At 45.3% G+C, this 12704-nt stretch overlaps 1 protein-coding gene across 1 annotated transcript in view; it reads right to left on the bottom strand.

Moving 5' to 3' along the window:
- Positions 1-482: 482 nt before the first annotated feature.
- The window catches only part of ENO4 (enolase 4), a 28787-nt gene continuing 16565 nt past the window's right edge, over positions 483-12704 (bottom strand). Inside the window, exons 9-14 of the mRNA XM_043597664.1 lie at positions 11544-11711; positions 8356-8481; positions 6642-6837; positions 4311-4378; positions 3670-3787; positions 483-1188 (exon numbers count right to left, since the gene is read on the bottom strand). Of these exons, the coding sequence (XP_043453599.1) occupies positions 1058-1188; positions 3670-3787; positions 4311-4378; positions 6642-6837; positions 8356-8481; positions 11544-11711 (807 nt within the window). The 3' untranslated portion in view covers positions 483-1057. The remainder of the gene's footprint in view (positions 1189-3669; positions 3788-4310; positions 4379-6641; positions 6838-8355; positions 8482-11543; positions 11712-12704) is intronic.

Genomic DNA, 12704 nt, shown 5'->3' with positions numbered 1-12704 from the left:
GACAGGCAGGAGCAACCACAGATCGCGACATGGTTCTCCCACCGCCGCCCCGTGTGCTCTGAGAGAGCCCGCCCCTGAGCCAATTCTCAGTCGTTGCTTTGAGCGTAAGCCCTTGGCTTTACCATAAGGCCCTTAAGTTTCCCCGTGGGTACTCTTCAAAAGGGAAGCTTCTCAGCGTGCTCAGTAAAAACATACAGAATACATTGGAAATCTAAACTTCACCAACTCTCCCGCAGGTCAGTGCATAACAATTTTCATAGCTTTAGAGGAAAGCAAATGGTAACTTTTAACAGAAGCTAAATTATATATAAAGCAGTAGGACACTATTAGATCTATAGGTACGTGTTTGAATAAATTTGTTTCTGGTACTTTTCTGCTATAGCCCCGACGCTGGCTTATACGAAGGGCACTTCAGTCAGCCTGTATATCAATTTTAGTCCCCTGTTTGTTAGATGCTGTAGTATAAATAATTGGGCAGTTAGGAACCTTAAGGTTATTTATTCATTTAATGTGTTTTGTTCATTTATACTGATTTCTTTTTCCAAAGAGGATCTAAGGACACGCACAGGCATATAAGTAATATAATAAAGACGAAAATTCGGGGGAGGGAATCAGGGAAAAGGGAATTAACGGTAAGGAGGGAAGAGGAAGCTGGCGGTCACACAGACCGTGGCCTCTCATACTTGTGCGTGAGGCTGTGGCTACTACAGAAACGCGTCTGTGCTTTCTGGCACGGAATTAGAATCTGCACTCAGTGAGGAGTCAACAGCAAAAGCGTTGGGCTCTTTTACTGGGTCGTGGCCCCCCAATGGACAGGAGGGCTGGTATACAGACAGAATCCCCACGGAAATGGGTGGCTGGAAGACGCAGTTTACAGGTATGATTTCAGGCCGAAGGGCTACGTACCGACTTTACCAAAGAGTGAAATCCAAAGAGTCAAACGGAGCACGCGAGTTAGGGACGTTTTTGAGCAAAACCAACACAGAGATGCACCTCAGCTGTACGGGTCTCAAGTGGCCATAAGTCGGGGTTGTCCGTGGCCCCATCCAGAAGACGCTCACGCTTTGGCTGATCCCTCCATCACTTCTGTGGGGAAGATGGGCTCCAGGAGCTCAGGCGGCCCCCCAGCCATGGTGGCCTTTTCAGCTTCCTCGTGCAAGGAAAAAAATGTGTGTTCCTCGTTGAAACCTATTAAACAACAAGAGCAGTAAAGGTTAGAGCTAACCCAGTGGTGCCGAGTTGGCTGTTGTTACGTGACGTAAAGGAGGTCATCTTCAGAACCGCCCAGAGGGGTCACGTCACCGTGAGAAAAGATCCTGGGACCATTTAAAACCGGGCCCAACTTGGGTTGTATGTTAGCTGTGCGGTATTCTTGTTCAGTTTGTGTGGTACCCTTCCGGAACATTTGGCGTATGGTGGACTTTGGGCAGAAGCTTGGCAGAAAAGGACCAGAGGAAGAAGATGAACTAGAGGGAAGACCAGTCCTCTACATGAATACAAACCATTGTCAGCTAACTGTTCCAACATAGACAGTTGCAGACTTCAGTCCAGTCCAGTCCATGTGGGCAGTGCCTGTGTTAAGGGTTGAGCTTCTACAGGACTTCCTACTTATTCTCTTAGTGGGGACATTTGTTTTTCCAGTTTTTGGTCATTTATTGACTACTTATCATTTATTGACTACTGTCAATGTGCTGTACTGGCCACAGGCCAATGACAAGAATTCTCATCACAGGCACACCTCAGAGATCCTGCCCGTGTGGTCCTGGACCACCACAAAAAAGCAAGTCGAGTGAGTTTTTTGGTTTTCCAGTGCATATAAAAGTTATGTTTATAACATAGTTGGTTAAGAGTGCAGTAGCGTTATGTCTAAAAAAAAAAAAATGTACGGGGCGCCTGGGTTGGCTCAGTCGGTTGGGTGTCTGACTTCGGCTTAGGTTATGATCCCACGGTTTGTGAGTTCGAGCCCCGCATCGGGCTCACTGCTGTCAGTGCAGAAGCCCGCTTCAGATCCTCTGTCGCCCTCTCTCTCTGCACCCCCGACTCAATTCCTTCTCTCAAAAATAAATACACATTAAAAATATGTACATACCTTAATTAAAAATACTATATTGCTAAAAAATGCTCACCATCATCTGAGCTCTCAATCACCGGATCACAGATCATCATAAGAAGTATAATAATGAAAAAGTTTGAAATTTTGCCAGAATTACTAAAACCTGACAGAGAGATGTGAAGTGAGCAAATGCTGTTGGAAAAATGGTGCGGACAGACTTGCTTGAGGCAGGGTTGCCTCAAACCTTCATTCTGTAAAAAACCGCAGTATCTGAGAAGTGCAGTAAAGCCAAATGCAATAGAATGAGGCATGTCTGTAATCTGCTAATCTGTTCCAGAATGTTTGGTTGGCACTGTCCCTGAGGGAGGAGGGGCTGGGCCGGGCCTCTGGTCACTAGGATCCTTTCTGATGCCCTGAAGCAGCTGTTTCTCTTGTGGGGAGGTCTGGCTAGAAATGTGGTGGGTCATTTTGGAACCTGAGGCTTCTAAGAGGCAGGATGACATAAAATAACCAGGTAGGAATAATCATATATAGGAGCAGTATGATTTTGCCTATCTGGAAAAACCAACCTGATATTACACATCCAACAACACACACTAATTTCTGATTGCCCTTACACTCCTCAGTCTCTCCATTATGTTTAAAAAAAATTTTTTTTAATGTTTTATTTATTTTTGAGAGAGAGAGAGACAGAGCATGAGCAGGGGAGGGTCAGAGAGAGAGGGAGACACAGAATCCGAAGCAGGCTCCAGGCTCTGAGCTGTCAGCACAGAGCCCGACACGGGGCTTGAACCCACGGACCGTGAGAGCATGACCTGAGCCGAAGTTTGACGCTTAATCGACTGAGCCACCCAGGCACCCCATGTTTTTATTTTCTAGGAAGCTTAGGGTGTCTTTCAAGGTCATTACATATGTTAAACATAGCAAATTTATCATTATGGCTTCCATCGGTGTCTTTGTTGTTTGAATTACAAAGACGATAACGTGGTCTCTTTAAATATCTCTGTATGCTATGTGCCTACTTCTGGCCATCCCAGTAACATGAAGGGTAAAAATGGGTATCTGGGGTGTTTTCTCTCCAAGTAGCCAGTACGTACAAGGTGCTCCTATCCAAGCAAATCTGCAGACATTTCTACCTCATAAAAAAGAAATAGTTTACCTCATAAATTCCCTCGGTTCTCCTGAGACCGTAGCCTTTCCAACGTATGACAGACTTAACATGCTGTCTACTCGTCTGAAGGAAAAGGAGTTGTTTCTAAGACTCATCAGGAAAACATCTGCCTTTAACTTTCAGGGGCTGTGCAGCCAGACCTTAACCATAATTTGGAGCATAACAAAAGGTAGGCTTGGAGATTCCAATCAATTAATTCTATTGAAAAGCACCATGCAGCTTATTCATGGAGAGGAAGGGCGAGAGTTTTAAACATTCAGGTAAATAGATAATCCATTAAGAAAACAATGCCCATTGTGGTAAATGCCACCCCAGTGTTGTCAGCACTTAGTTATAGTCTTTGGATTCCCCTGCCCTCCCGCTGAGGGCCTCCCATTCCCCCTCTCCCAATCTTTGTTCTCTTATTCATGGCGAAGTGAAAACAAAGCAAGAAAGCAGCACGTACCCAGTGCTCCCTTCTGGACAAGTTCTTCCTCTATAGCAAAAAGGCGGTTGTACTTAGTCACCCGTTCGCCTCGAGAAAGACCTCCCAACTTGATAAACCGGACACCGAGTCCAATGGCCTAAGGGGGTGGGGGACAAAGTTTATTTTAAACGAGAAGTCACGTGTTGCCAAAATACGAACCGTTCTTTAGGGAGAAGGGGAGCGGACACCACGTGCTGTTCTGGTTTTCCTCATAAGTCAGTATTTTATCTTTATGTAGGCAACACGGCCCGCTTACAAAGGGAGAGCGGCAAAAGGTAAAGAGCGTGACTAAACATCAGATGCTTTACTAGTCATGTGAGCGTGCTGATTTTATCTAAGAACATTCTGGCCTTTCCCACTTCATTTTAGGCGGTGAGATGGCAAGGGCACACCCCAGCCATTTCAGTGTGCTCATCATTTTCCCAGGACTTCAATTTTTCTTCTTTTTAAAAGTTCAAAGATTAGCTCTTTACAAAAGGCAGCTGTCTGGGAGGAAGCAAGTCTCTTTCATAAAAGGTTACATGACTTTCTCCGCCAAATACTGCATTTCTCTGAAATACCAATTCGAGATAAAAGCAGTGTTTTGGCAATTCTGCAATTGACCAGCTTTTAGCACTTACCAAATCGACAAGGCTGTCATCAGAAGACTCTGCTTCTGTACTTCCAAAGACAGCGATGTGCTTCTTACCTGTAAGCAGAGGAATTCTTTTCAGGTTTAGATGGTATAGAAACAATAAATGTGTGTATATATATACATACCTATATACATATATGTATATATACGTATACATATATGTATGTGTATATATATATATATATATACATACATACATATATATACATACATGCCTCTGGAACCAAAATTTAAAATTTGCTAGAGATTTGGGGCACCTGGGTGGCTCAGTTGGTTAAGCGTCCGACTTCGGCTCAGGTCATGATCTCGGGGTTAGTGAGTTCAAGCCCCACATCAGGCTCTGTGCTGACAGCTCAGAGTCTGGAGCCTGCTTCGGATGCTTTGTCTCCCTTTCTCTCTGTTCCTCCCTCCCTCTCTCTCTCTCTCACTCAAAAATAAAAATTTTTTTAAAAATTGCTAGAGATTTAAAACTTTCCTGTGAAGAGTCAATGATTTGACCAGCAGAGAATTCTGATCTAAACATTGTATTTTTATTACCCTAGTTGTTTTTTGTTTTTTGTTTTTTTTGAGAAACAGAATGCACATGTAGGGGGGAGGGGCAGAGGGAGAAGAGGGAGGGACAGAAGGAGCCCAATGTTGGGCTTGATCTCAGGTGAAATCATGACCTGAGCTGAAATCCAGAGTGACACACTTATTCCTGAGCCCCCCAGGTGCCACTTGTTACCCTAGTTTTATCTGTTTATGCCTTTCTGGTATCTCAGATGCTAAACCCTACATGAATGCCACCTGTCAACAAATCTAAGCTACCATAAGTTGTAAGACCTTTATGACCACTAAAGGGGAGAAATGCTCAAATTAGATTGAAACGTTTCTAAGACCACAACTGTGGGACACGATTCCATCTTGTCCATGTTCAGTGTAGAAAAGTGTGCATCTTTGAGACAAAATCTACAGGAAGTAAAAGGGCATCATTTGGGGAGATGATACGCCTCATTGGATTCCACAGTTTATCATGTAGAATATATTCAAAGGAAACTGTCGTTCTGAGTGTTTACTTATGAGACAAACAGTGTCGCTGGTGCTTAATCAGTCATTTGAGGATCTCAGAACCCCTTGAAATTTGCCAGTCTACAAAGAGCCAGGATTCTTCCTCCAGAGACAGTGTTTGTGCTTTAGAGTCAGGAGCTAGAGTAGCAACCTGAAGTGATTGCCTGCTGAGAGGGAGGCCCTGGAGGAAAGGCCAGGGCTGGGGCCTCCCATCTACCTCCTACAGGACAGCACTGCCTAGGCCCTCGACTGGGCCCTCTGCGGGACAGGGACTACGTGCATTCCATTCCCTTCTCTGGCACCAGCCCAGGACCCTGGCTGCCAGTCTGGCCCTGAGTCCTGCTCCAGCCTTCTGCCTAGTTCCTGAGACCCACTCATGTTTCAGGCACTGTAAGTGAACGAGGCTCCTGTGAACTCACGGGAGTTTACAGTCTAATGGAGGCTACTAGACATTAAATAACTGAACAAGTAACTGTGGCCAGTAGGATATAGAGAAAGCATAGGAGGCTATGAGAAAGGTTCAGAGCAACCAGGTAGGGGCGAGGAAGCCCGGAAAGGCACATACATCTGAAAAGGTTTCCTTTAAGCAAAGGAGATGTAAAGGATCAGGAGTTGTTAGCTGAGTAAATGATACAGGGCAAAGCATTCTAACCTGAAGGAACAGCACGTTCAAAGCCCTCAAGTTGGTAAAGAGTTTGAAACTTGTGAGGAATTGAAAACCTCAGTGTGGGGGCACCTGGGTGGCTTAGTCAGTAAGCATCCAACTCTTGATTTTGGCTCAGGTCATGATCTCACAGCTGTGAGATCGAGCCCCACTTTGGGGTTCTTGCTGGGCACGAAGTCTGCTTAAGATTCTCCCTCCCTCTTCCTTGCCCTTGCTCACACACAAGCACCCACTTTCTCTCTCTCTCAAAAATAAAAAAATCAGCATGGACAAGTGGGATCACTGTAGTGTGGTATGAAGCTGATAAGGCATTGTCCTTAGCCACACCTGTGTGGTAGCCCTCGCTAAAGGGGTCAACCTTCTGGACCGGGGCTGTTGTTGGAACATTGAAGTGACTCTGTAAGCTAGCTGCATTCCGTCTTCCAGCATCAAAGCTCTCGCAGAGGGTTGGAAATTTGTTTTCCTTCCAAGATGAATGCCATGCTTTGTATTAACTGATAAAACTGATAAAAACTGATAAAACTGATATTAACTGTGCTATTTTTGGCTCCTTTTACAACCAAGTTAAGTTCATTATGAGCCTGTTAGATCTATGTTTTTACTCACTGTCAAGAAGATTGGTTATTTGCACCAAGTCAGACATCGTAGTTTGATTGGTGTGTTTGATGATCAGCCCACTGGATTTGGGGATGCTGATGTTACCGTTCTCTAGAAGTTTAGAAATGCTTTTGGATGTAGTTCCTGCAATTATGTAACATCTGGAACCAAGAGCATTATAGATGCTGTCCCACTGTTCAGAGTCCTGGGTAAATATTTAAGAATTGATAGTTATAACGCATTAAGCATAGTCACAAAACAACAGGCATCTTATGGCCCATATTCAAAGTTACCGATCTTCCTGAGAGCCACAAAACAGTTTTCTGTTGTACCAGCAGTGGCTGAATGATACCTGAATCACAGCCACACAAATTAACAAGCTTCATGGAACAAAACTTCAAGTGATTAATTAAATTTGAGCTAATAGATCTAGCAAATAAAATGTTTAGCACATTAAATGCTCCACAATGAAGTCCTTCAAACGCAAGCTACTCCTACCCCCGGTATTATCCATGACACCAGTAATGACTGCTTGGCCAGATCCCACTGTTCTATCTGGTGAACGGACAACTGAAGGAAACGCCCCTGCGAGAGCCCTAGGTTCTCATTCTCAACACCCTTATTTTTTATTGGTGAGACCATCACATGAAATGGAGTGCTTATTATTTTTTAACGGATGGTATACAAAATCCTCTAAGCCACGGTACCAGATTCCAGCCTGTCCCACGAGAACACACGACACAGGGGCAGTTTGTCGCATTAAAACCGGCTGAGGTCAGAGCCCCGGGACAAGCTGTGGCAGTCGGGGCTCCGCCAGTGCCGGGATGAGGCACAGGCGGTGACAGGAGTGATGGCTGACAGAGGCACTGGGCCAACAAGTGAGAGGCAGCAGCCATCCTCACTCCCCAAATTTAAATCATGCATTGTCTCAGAGAGGGTATCTGTTCAGCATATCTAGCGGTTCTTCAGTTCGCACCATGAAGTCTTGGAGTTCTGGAGCACTAGGGAGAGTGATGGCCTTCTGTGCTACATGGACCACCCTTGTCAGGTGCAGTTGCTGGCACGGATCCCCAAACCTCACTATCTGAAACCTTACGAAAGATACGGCTTTGTGGGGCGCCTGGGTGGCTCAGTCGGCTGAGCGTCCGACTCTTGATTTCGGCTCAGGTCATGATCTCACGGTTCGTGAGATCGAGCCCCGTGTCAAGCTCTATGCTGACAGCGTGGAGCCTGCTTGGGATTCTGTCTCTCCCTCTCTATCTGGCCCTCTGCTGCTCACGCTGTCTCGCTCGCTCGCTCGTGCTCTCTCTCAAATATTTAAAAAGAAAAAAAAAGTACAGCTTTGTGACTTTCGTGCATTGTGTGGCGAGTGGATCTCGGTTACGAGCGTTTGACCTAGCCCGCGTCCTGTTGCTGGGAGCACTTCACAAGGGCGTGTGATGAACTTGCTGAAGCAGCGGCTAGCACAGCGGCCCGCCCGGCCTGGCTTAGGTTGCTCGTAGATACACGGTACCCTGAAGTGCTCAGGGCTAGCTTGTTTCCTGCTGCGGAGAGGAACACTCCTATGTAACTGTGTTTCTGCTATGCGTTTGCTCGGTGCCTGCCTTTCCTCCTATATGCTGAAACAACTCAGCCCCCGCCCAGACTGCAGTATTTCGAATGACCAATCCAAAAGAATGAGTTTGCTCTGTGTGGGTATAAAATTCGAGGCGGATCCGGTTACCTCCTTCCTGAAAGGATCGATCAAGGCGATAATTGAAGGGAATCGGCTGATCAGATCCCCGTACAGGTCCACCATCTCGGCTGCGTTTTTGTACGTTCCCGTCATCACTTCGTACTTCCCTCTGCCCTGAGAAGTGTTCGGACAATAACAAAGCACGGGATAAATGGTGAATTCCTCCAGTGTGAAAGGTGGGATTCCCATTCGCATTTACTCATCGCACATAAAAGGTTGTGAACGTTCTTTTCAGGCTGTACGCCCATTAGAAACCTATGCACCTTGAATGTCTGTTAAATATTAGCCTGGGGAAATCGAGTCACTGTTCCCCTTCGTGCCCTGCGGGGGTCTAACCACTGACTTCAGATGAAGCCTGGCGCGCAAAAGACCAAGTACACAGAAGGAGAGGAGTCATTTCTTGCTTAGGTTTGTGACGTGGCGCTCGCTGCCTGGCTGCTTGCACAGATGGGCGAGGACATAAATTTGTAAAACAGGACAGCACTGCACAGGGGCCCCACTCACCAGAACCTGCCGTCTTTCCACTCACAGTAAACGACTAGCTTGTTTCCTCTACTGTGGATATCCTAACATTTGAAAGCAGAGTGATTCTGAGATACTAACAGCCGCTATGAAACGTCAAGTGACCCGTGTGAAGGCATCTCCTTTTCAGGTAGCGGCAAGTTCCGGCAGGAACCGTACGGTCTTGAAAGTAGAGTTCCAGTTCAACCCCACTGATTTGAAGTCCGGAAAGCCCCTGAGTCATCGAGGAAACAGGGCTTAAGGATCTAGTGTAATCTCTCTGCAAAACATGGCACTGACTTCCAGGTCTGTGTCGAGGGACGGCACCTGGGGGGACGGCACCTGGGGTGTATCTAGGAACTGGGGAGGAGGCAGAATGGAACAGAATGACATTTTGGTTTGCTAACGCCCTCTTGTTACTGCTGCTAATGGCAGGGATTCCACTGGAATTAGAAGTCCCTAACTGCAAGGATTTTATTCTTTTTTTCAGATTAAAAAGCAGCAAGGTCTTTTAGTTCTTTACTGCAAAGCATTAAAAATCCTATCTTGTCAGTAAAGTTAAGGACTTTTTAAAAAGTTTATTTTCATTTATTTTGAAAGAGAGAGAGTACAAGAGCATGCATGCACACGCATGTGAGTTGGGAGGGGCAGGGAGAGAGGGAGAGAGAGAAAATCCCAAGCAGGCTCCACACTGTCAGCACAGAGCCCAACAAGGGGCTTGAACCCATGAACCATGAGACAAAACCAAGAGTCGGACGCTCAACTGACTGGGCCACCCAGAGGCCCCAGAAAAGCTAATGGCTTTGAACTAACATTGTAAGAATTATCTGCTATCAAGCTAATACATTTTACTGAATATAAGCAAAAAATCCCCATTCTAGCTAGCACGAGTCAGTATATTCATAGTTCTTGGTATACATTGCTGATGAAAACATGCAATTATTTTTTGTAATAGTATGCCTAGTAACCAATCATTATGTGGAGAATAGGAAATTATATTAAACATTCCTTCATGCACTTAGCATCTTTAGAAAACTAAAAAGGACTTAGAAGCCAGCTGAAACTTAGGGTTCTCATACGCTGTTCAAGTTTTCCTTTGAAGTTTCAAGAATTGCAAGTTCAAGCAGAATTCTCTCTGCTCATTTCCCCTGAATTTGACATTAATTACCAAATCACCACACGTGTATGTGAACATGCTGGGCGTTCTGTAAAACACAGACTCAACATTTGTGTATTTGAAGAACAGAAGTATGTGTATGTGTATCAGACTGGCAACTTTTAACAGCATTCCTAACATGTTAGTTTCCCAAGTTTTAACATTAACTGCAGGCGTGTTAACCCCGAGAAAGCGAGGACTGCAGCTTTTTAAAAGTGAACCTGTTTTCTGTTCTTTTTAAAATAACTGCCTGCTTGTGGTGTGGTCTCTGGGTGAAGCTTCGTCACTAAAGCTCTGTCCTAACCCAGGCTGTGGGTAACACTGTGATGGGCTTAATTGGATAAAAATACATTCTCCATAAATGTCAATAACTTGCAAGTATTTTTATATTTAAAAAGTGAGTCACAGGGGCACCTGGGTGGCTCAGTCAATTAAGTGTCCAACTCTGAGTTTTGGCTCGGGTTCATGATCTCATGGTTCATGAGTTCAAGCCCCATATCGGGCTCTGCACTGACAGTGTGGAGTCGGCTTGGGATTCTCTCTCTCTCTCTCTCTCTCCTTCTCTCTCCTCCTTCCTTCCACTCCTGCTCTCTTTCAAAATAAATAAACAAAATAAAGTGAGTCACAGCAGAAATTCTGAGAACCACTAGTCCAGAAGGGCTTACCAAGTCACAGTTAAACAATGGGTTCACTTTTCATGCTTGACAAATTCAGCACTTACCAATGAAATGAGTGAACCCAGCAGGACATGCCAGCTTGTTAAATTATTTTTCAACAGCTCTCATAATTGCAATGTAAGCAACCATGTTAGTAATTTTTGTTACAGGATTTCTATATGTAATTATTTTGCCATTTTCTGTTAATTTTTAAAGATCATAGGGGCGCCTAGGTGGCTCGGTCAGTTTTGGCTCAGGTCATGATCTCATGGTTCATGAGTTCGAGCCCCGTGTCAGGCTCTGTGCTGACAGCTCAGAGCCTGGAGCCTGCTTGGGATTCTGTGTGTGTCTCTCTCTGCCCCTCCCCCGCTCACTCTCTGTCTCTTTCTCTGTCTCTCTCTCTCTCTCAAAAATAAATAAACAGGGGCGCCTGGGTGGCGCAGTCGGTTAAGCGTCCGACTTCAGCCAGGTCACGATCTTGCGGTCCGTGAGTTCGAGCCCCGCGTCAGGCTCTGGGCTGATGGCTCAGAGCCTGGAGCCTGCTTCCGATTCTGTGTCTCCCTCTCTCTCTGCCCCTCCCCTGTTCATGCTCTGTCTCTCTCTGTCCCAAAAATAAATAAACGTTGAAAAAAAAAATTAAAAAAAAAAAACATTAAAAAACTTTTTTAATTATATGGTTATGGTATTTTCTGGTCATTAGCTAACTTGGCTTTCTCAGGTTGGCATTTATGTTTGTCCCCTCACACGATATTAATAAAAACAACAGAATCTGTTTGGAAAATGTTCAGAAACACTCGTTTTGAGTTCTAATTTAAAAATACTGGGACCCAACAAAAAGTAAGTGTTCTGGAGCAGAAACTTACATAATCTATCAGCTCGTGTGCAGCACAGTTGATGGCTAGATGCAGATTGGTCCCCAGGTCCAGCCCCAGGTTTGCACAGATGCCTTCGATGAGGAGCAGCGGCTGCTCTATGGTGTCGTAATTAATGGTTAAACAGCCAAGATGGGACATCTTGCCGGTGATGGGCTGCTGTAACCAAACCAAATGATGCATGTAAATTGAGCACAGTAAGATTCTTGGAGCTTCCTGGTTATAAACTAGGCATTGTTGGGGCGCCTGGGTGGTGCAGTCGGTTAAGCGTCCGACTTCAGCCAGGTCACGATCTTGTGGTCCGTGAGTTCTAGCCCCGCGTCAGGCTCTGGGCTGATGGCTCAGAGCCTGGAGCCTGCTTCCGATTCTGTGTCTCCCTCTCTCTCTGCCCCTCCCCCGTTCATGCTCTGTCTCTCTCTGTCCCAAAAAACAAACAAAAAAAAAACGTTGAAAAAAAATTTTTTTTAACTAGGCATTGTTTATAACCAGATACAGCCCTCTAGATGTGTCTCTGTGTCTCCACTAACAGCACATCCAGGTTCCTCTCATCTCTGCATGACCTTCCAGCGTACGATTGCCCAAAGTATCTGGAATAATTTCCTTAGCCCAAGGTTTCAAGTTTGACCCAGGAATACACTTGTCTCTTTGGTCTGCCTGTGTAATCTCTTATATCAGCTCTTTCACTGTACATGGGCTGACCTGAGCTGCAACCACCAAGGTAGTAAATTTCCACCTGGTCTCTGTAAACGTCTGTCCAGCCTGTCCCTAACTCTGTCCTTCTCCATCTACTTCCAAACACGCTCTTTCCTGTGTTCTGTCTTCCTTTGGAAGAATGTAAGTATTAAGGCTGGAACCCTCCTTCAGGAAACGTTTTATGAGAAAAAGGAGTGAAGAACTCTGCTAAAATGCGTTGCTGAGGATGGAAGAATGTTTGGGACCCGGAGCACCCCAGGGAAAGCCATGAATTTCTATTGCAAGGTCAGCCCTGATATGCCTCATCATAAATTGCCACTATCCAATTATAACATAGTTGAAGCAGAATCAGTAATTCTGAAGGGGGTGTGTGTGTGTGTGTGTGCATGCCAAACTCAAGAGCAAACCCAAGTGTGTGCACGAACCTAGGTGTAACTATCCCATTTCTCTGATGATAAC

The sequence above is a fragment of the Prionailurus bengalensis genome, chromosome D2 (assembly GCF_016509475.1).
Source record: "Prionailurus bengalensis isolate Pbe53 chromosome D2, Fcat_Pben_1.1_paternal_pri, whole genome shotgun sequence".
In the NCBI taxonomy this organism is placed as follows: Eukaryota; Metazoa; Chordata; class Mammalia; order Carnivora; family Felidae; genus Prionailurus; species Prionailurus bengalensis.
The sequence above is the reverse complement of the archived record's forward strand: the minus strand, read 5'-3'. Positions and strand labels throughout refer to the sequence as shown.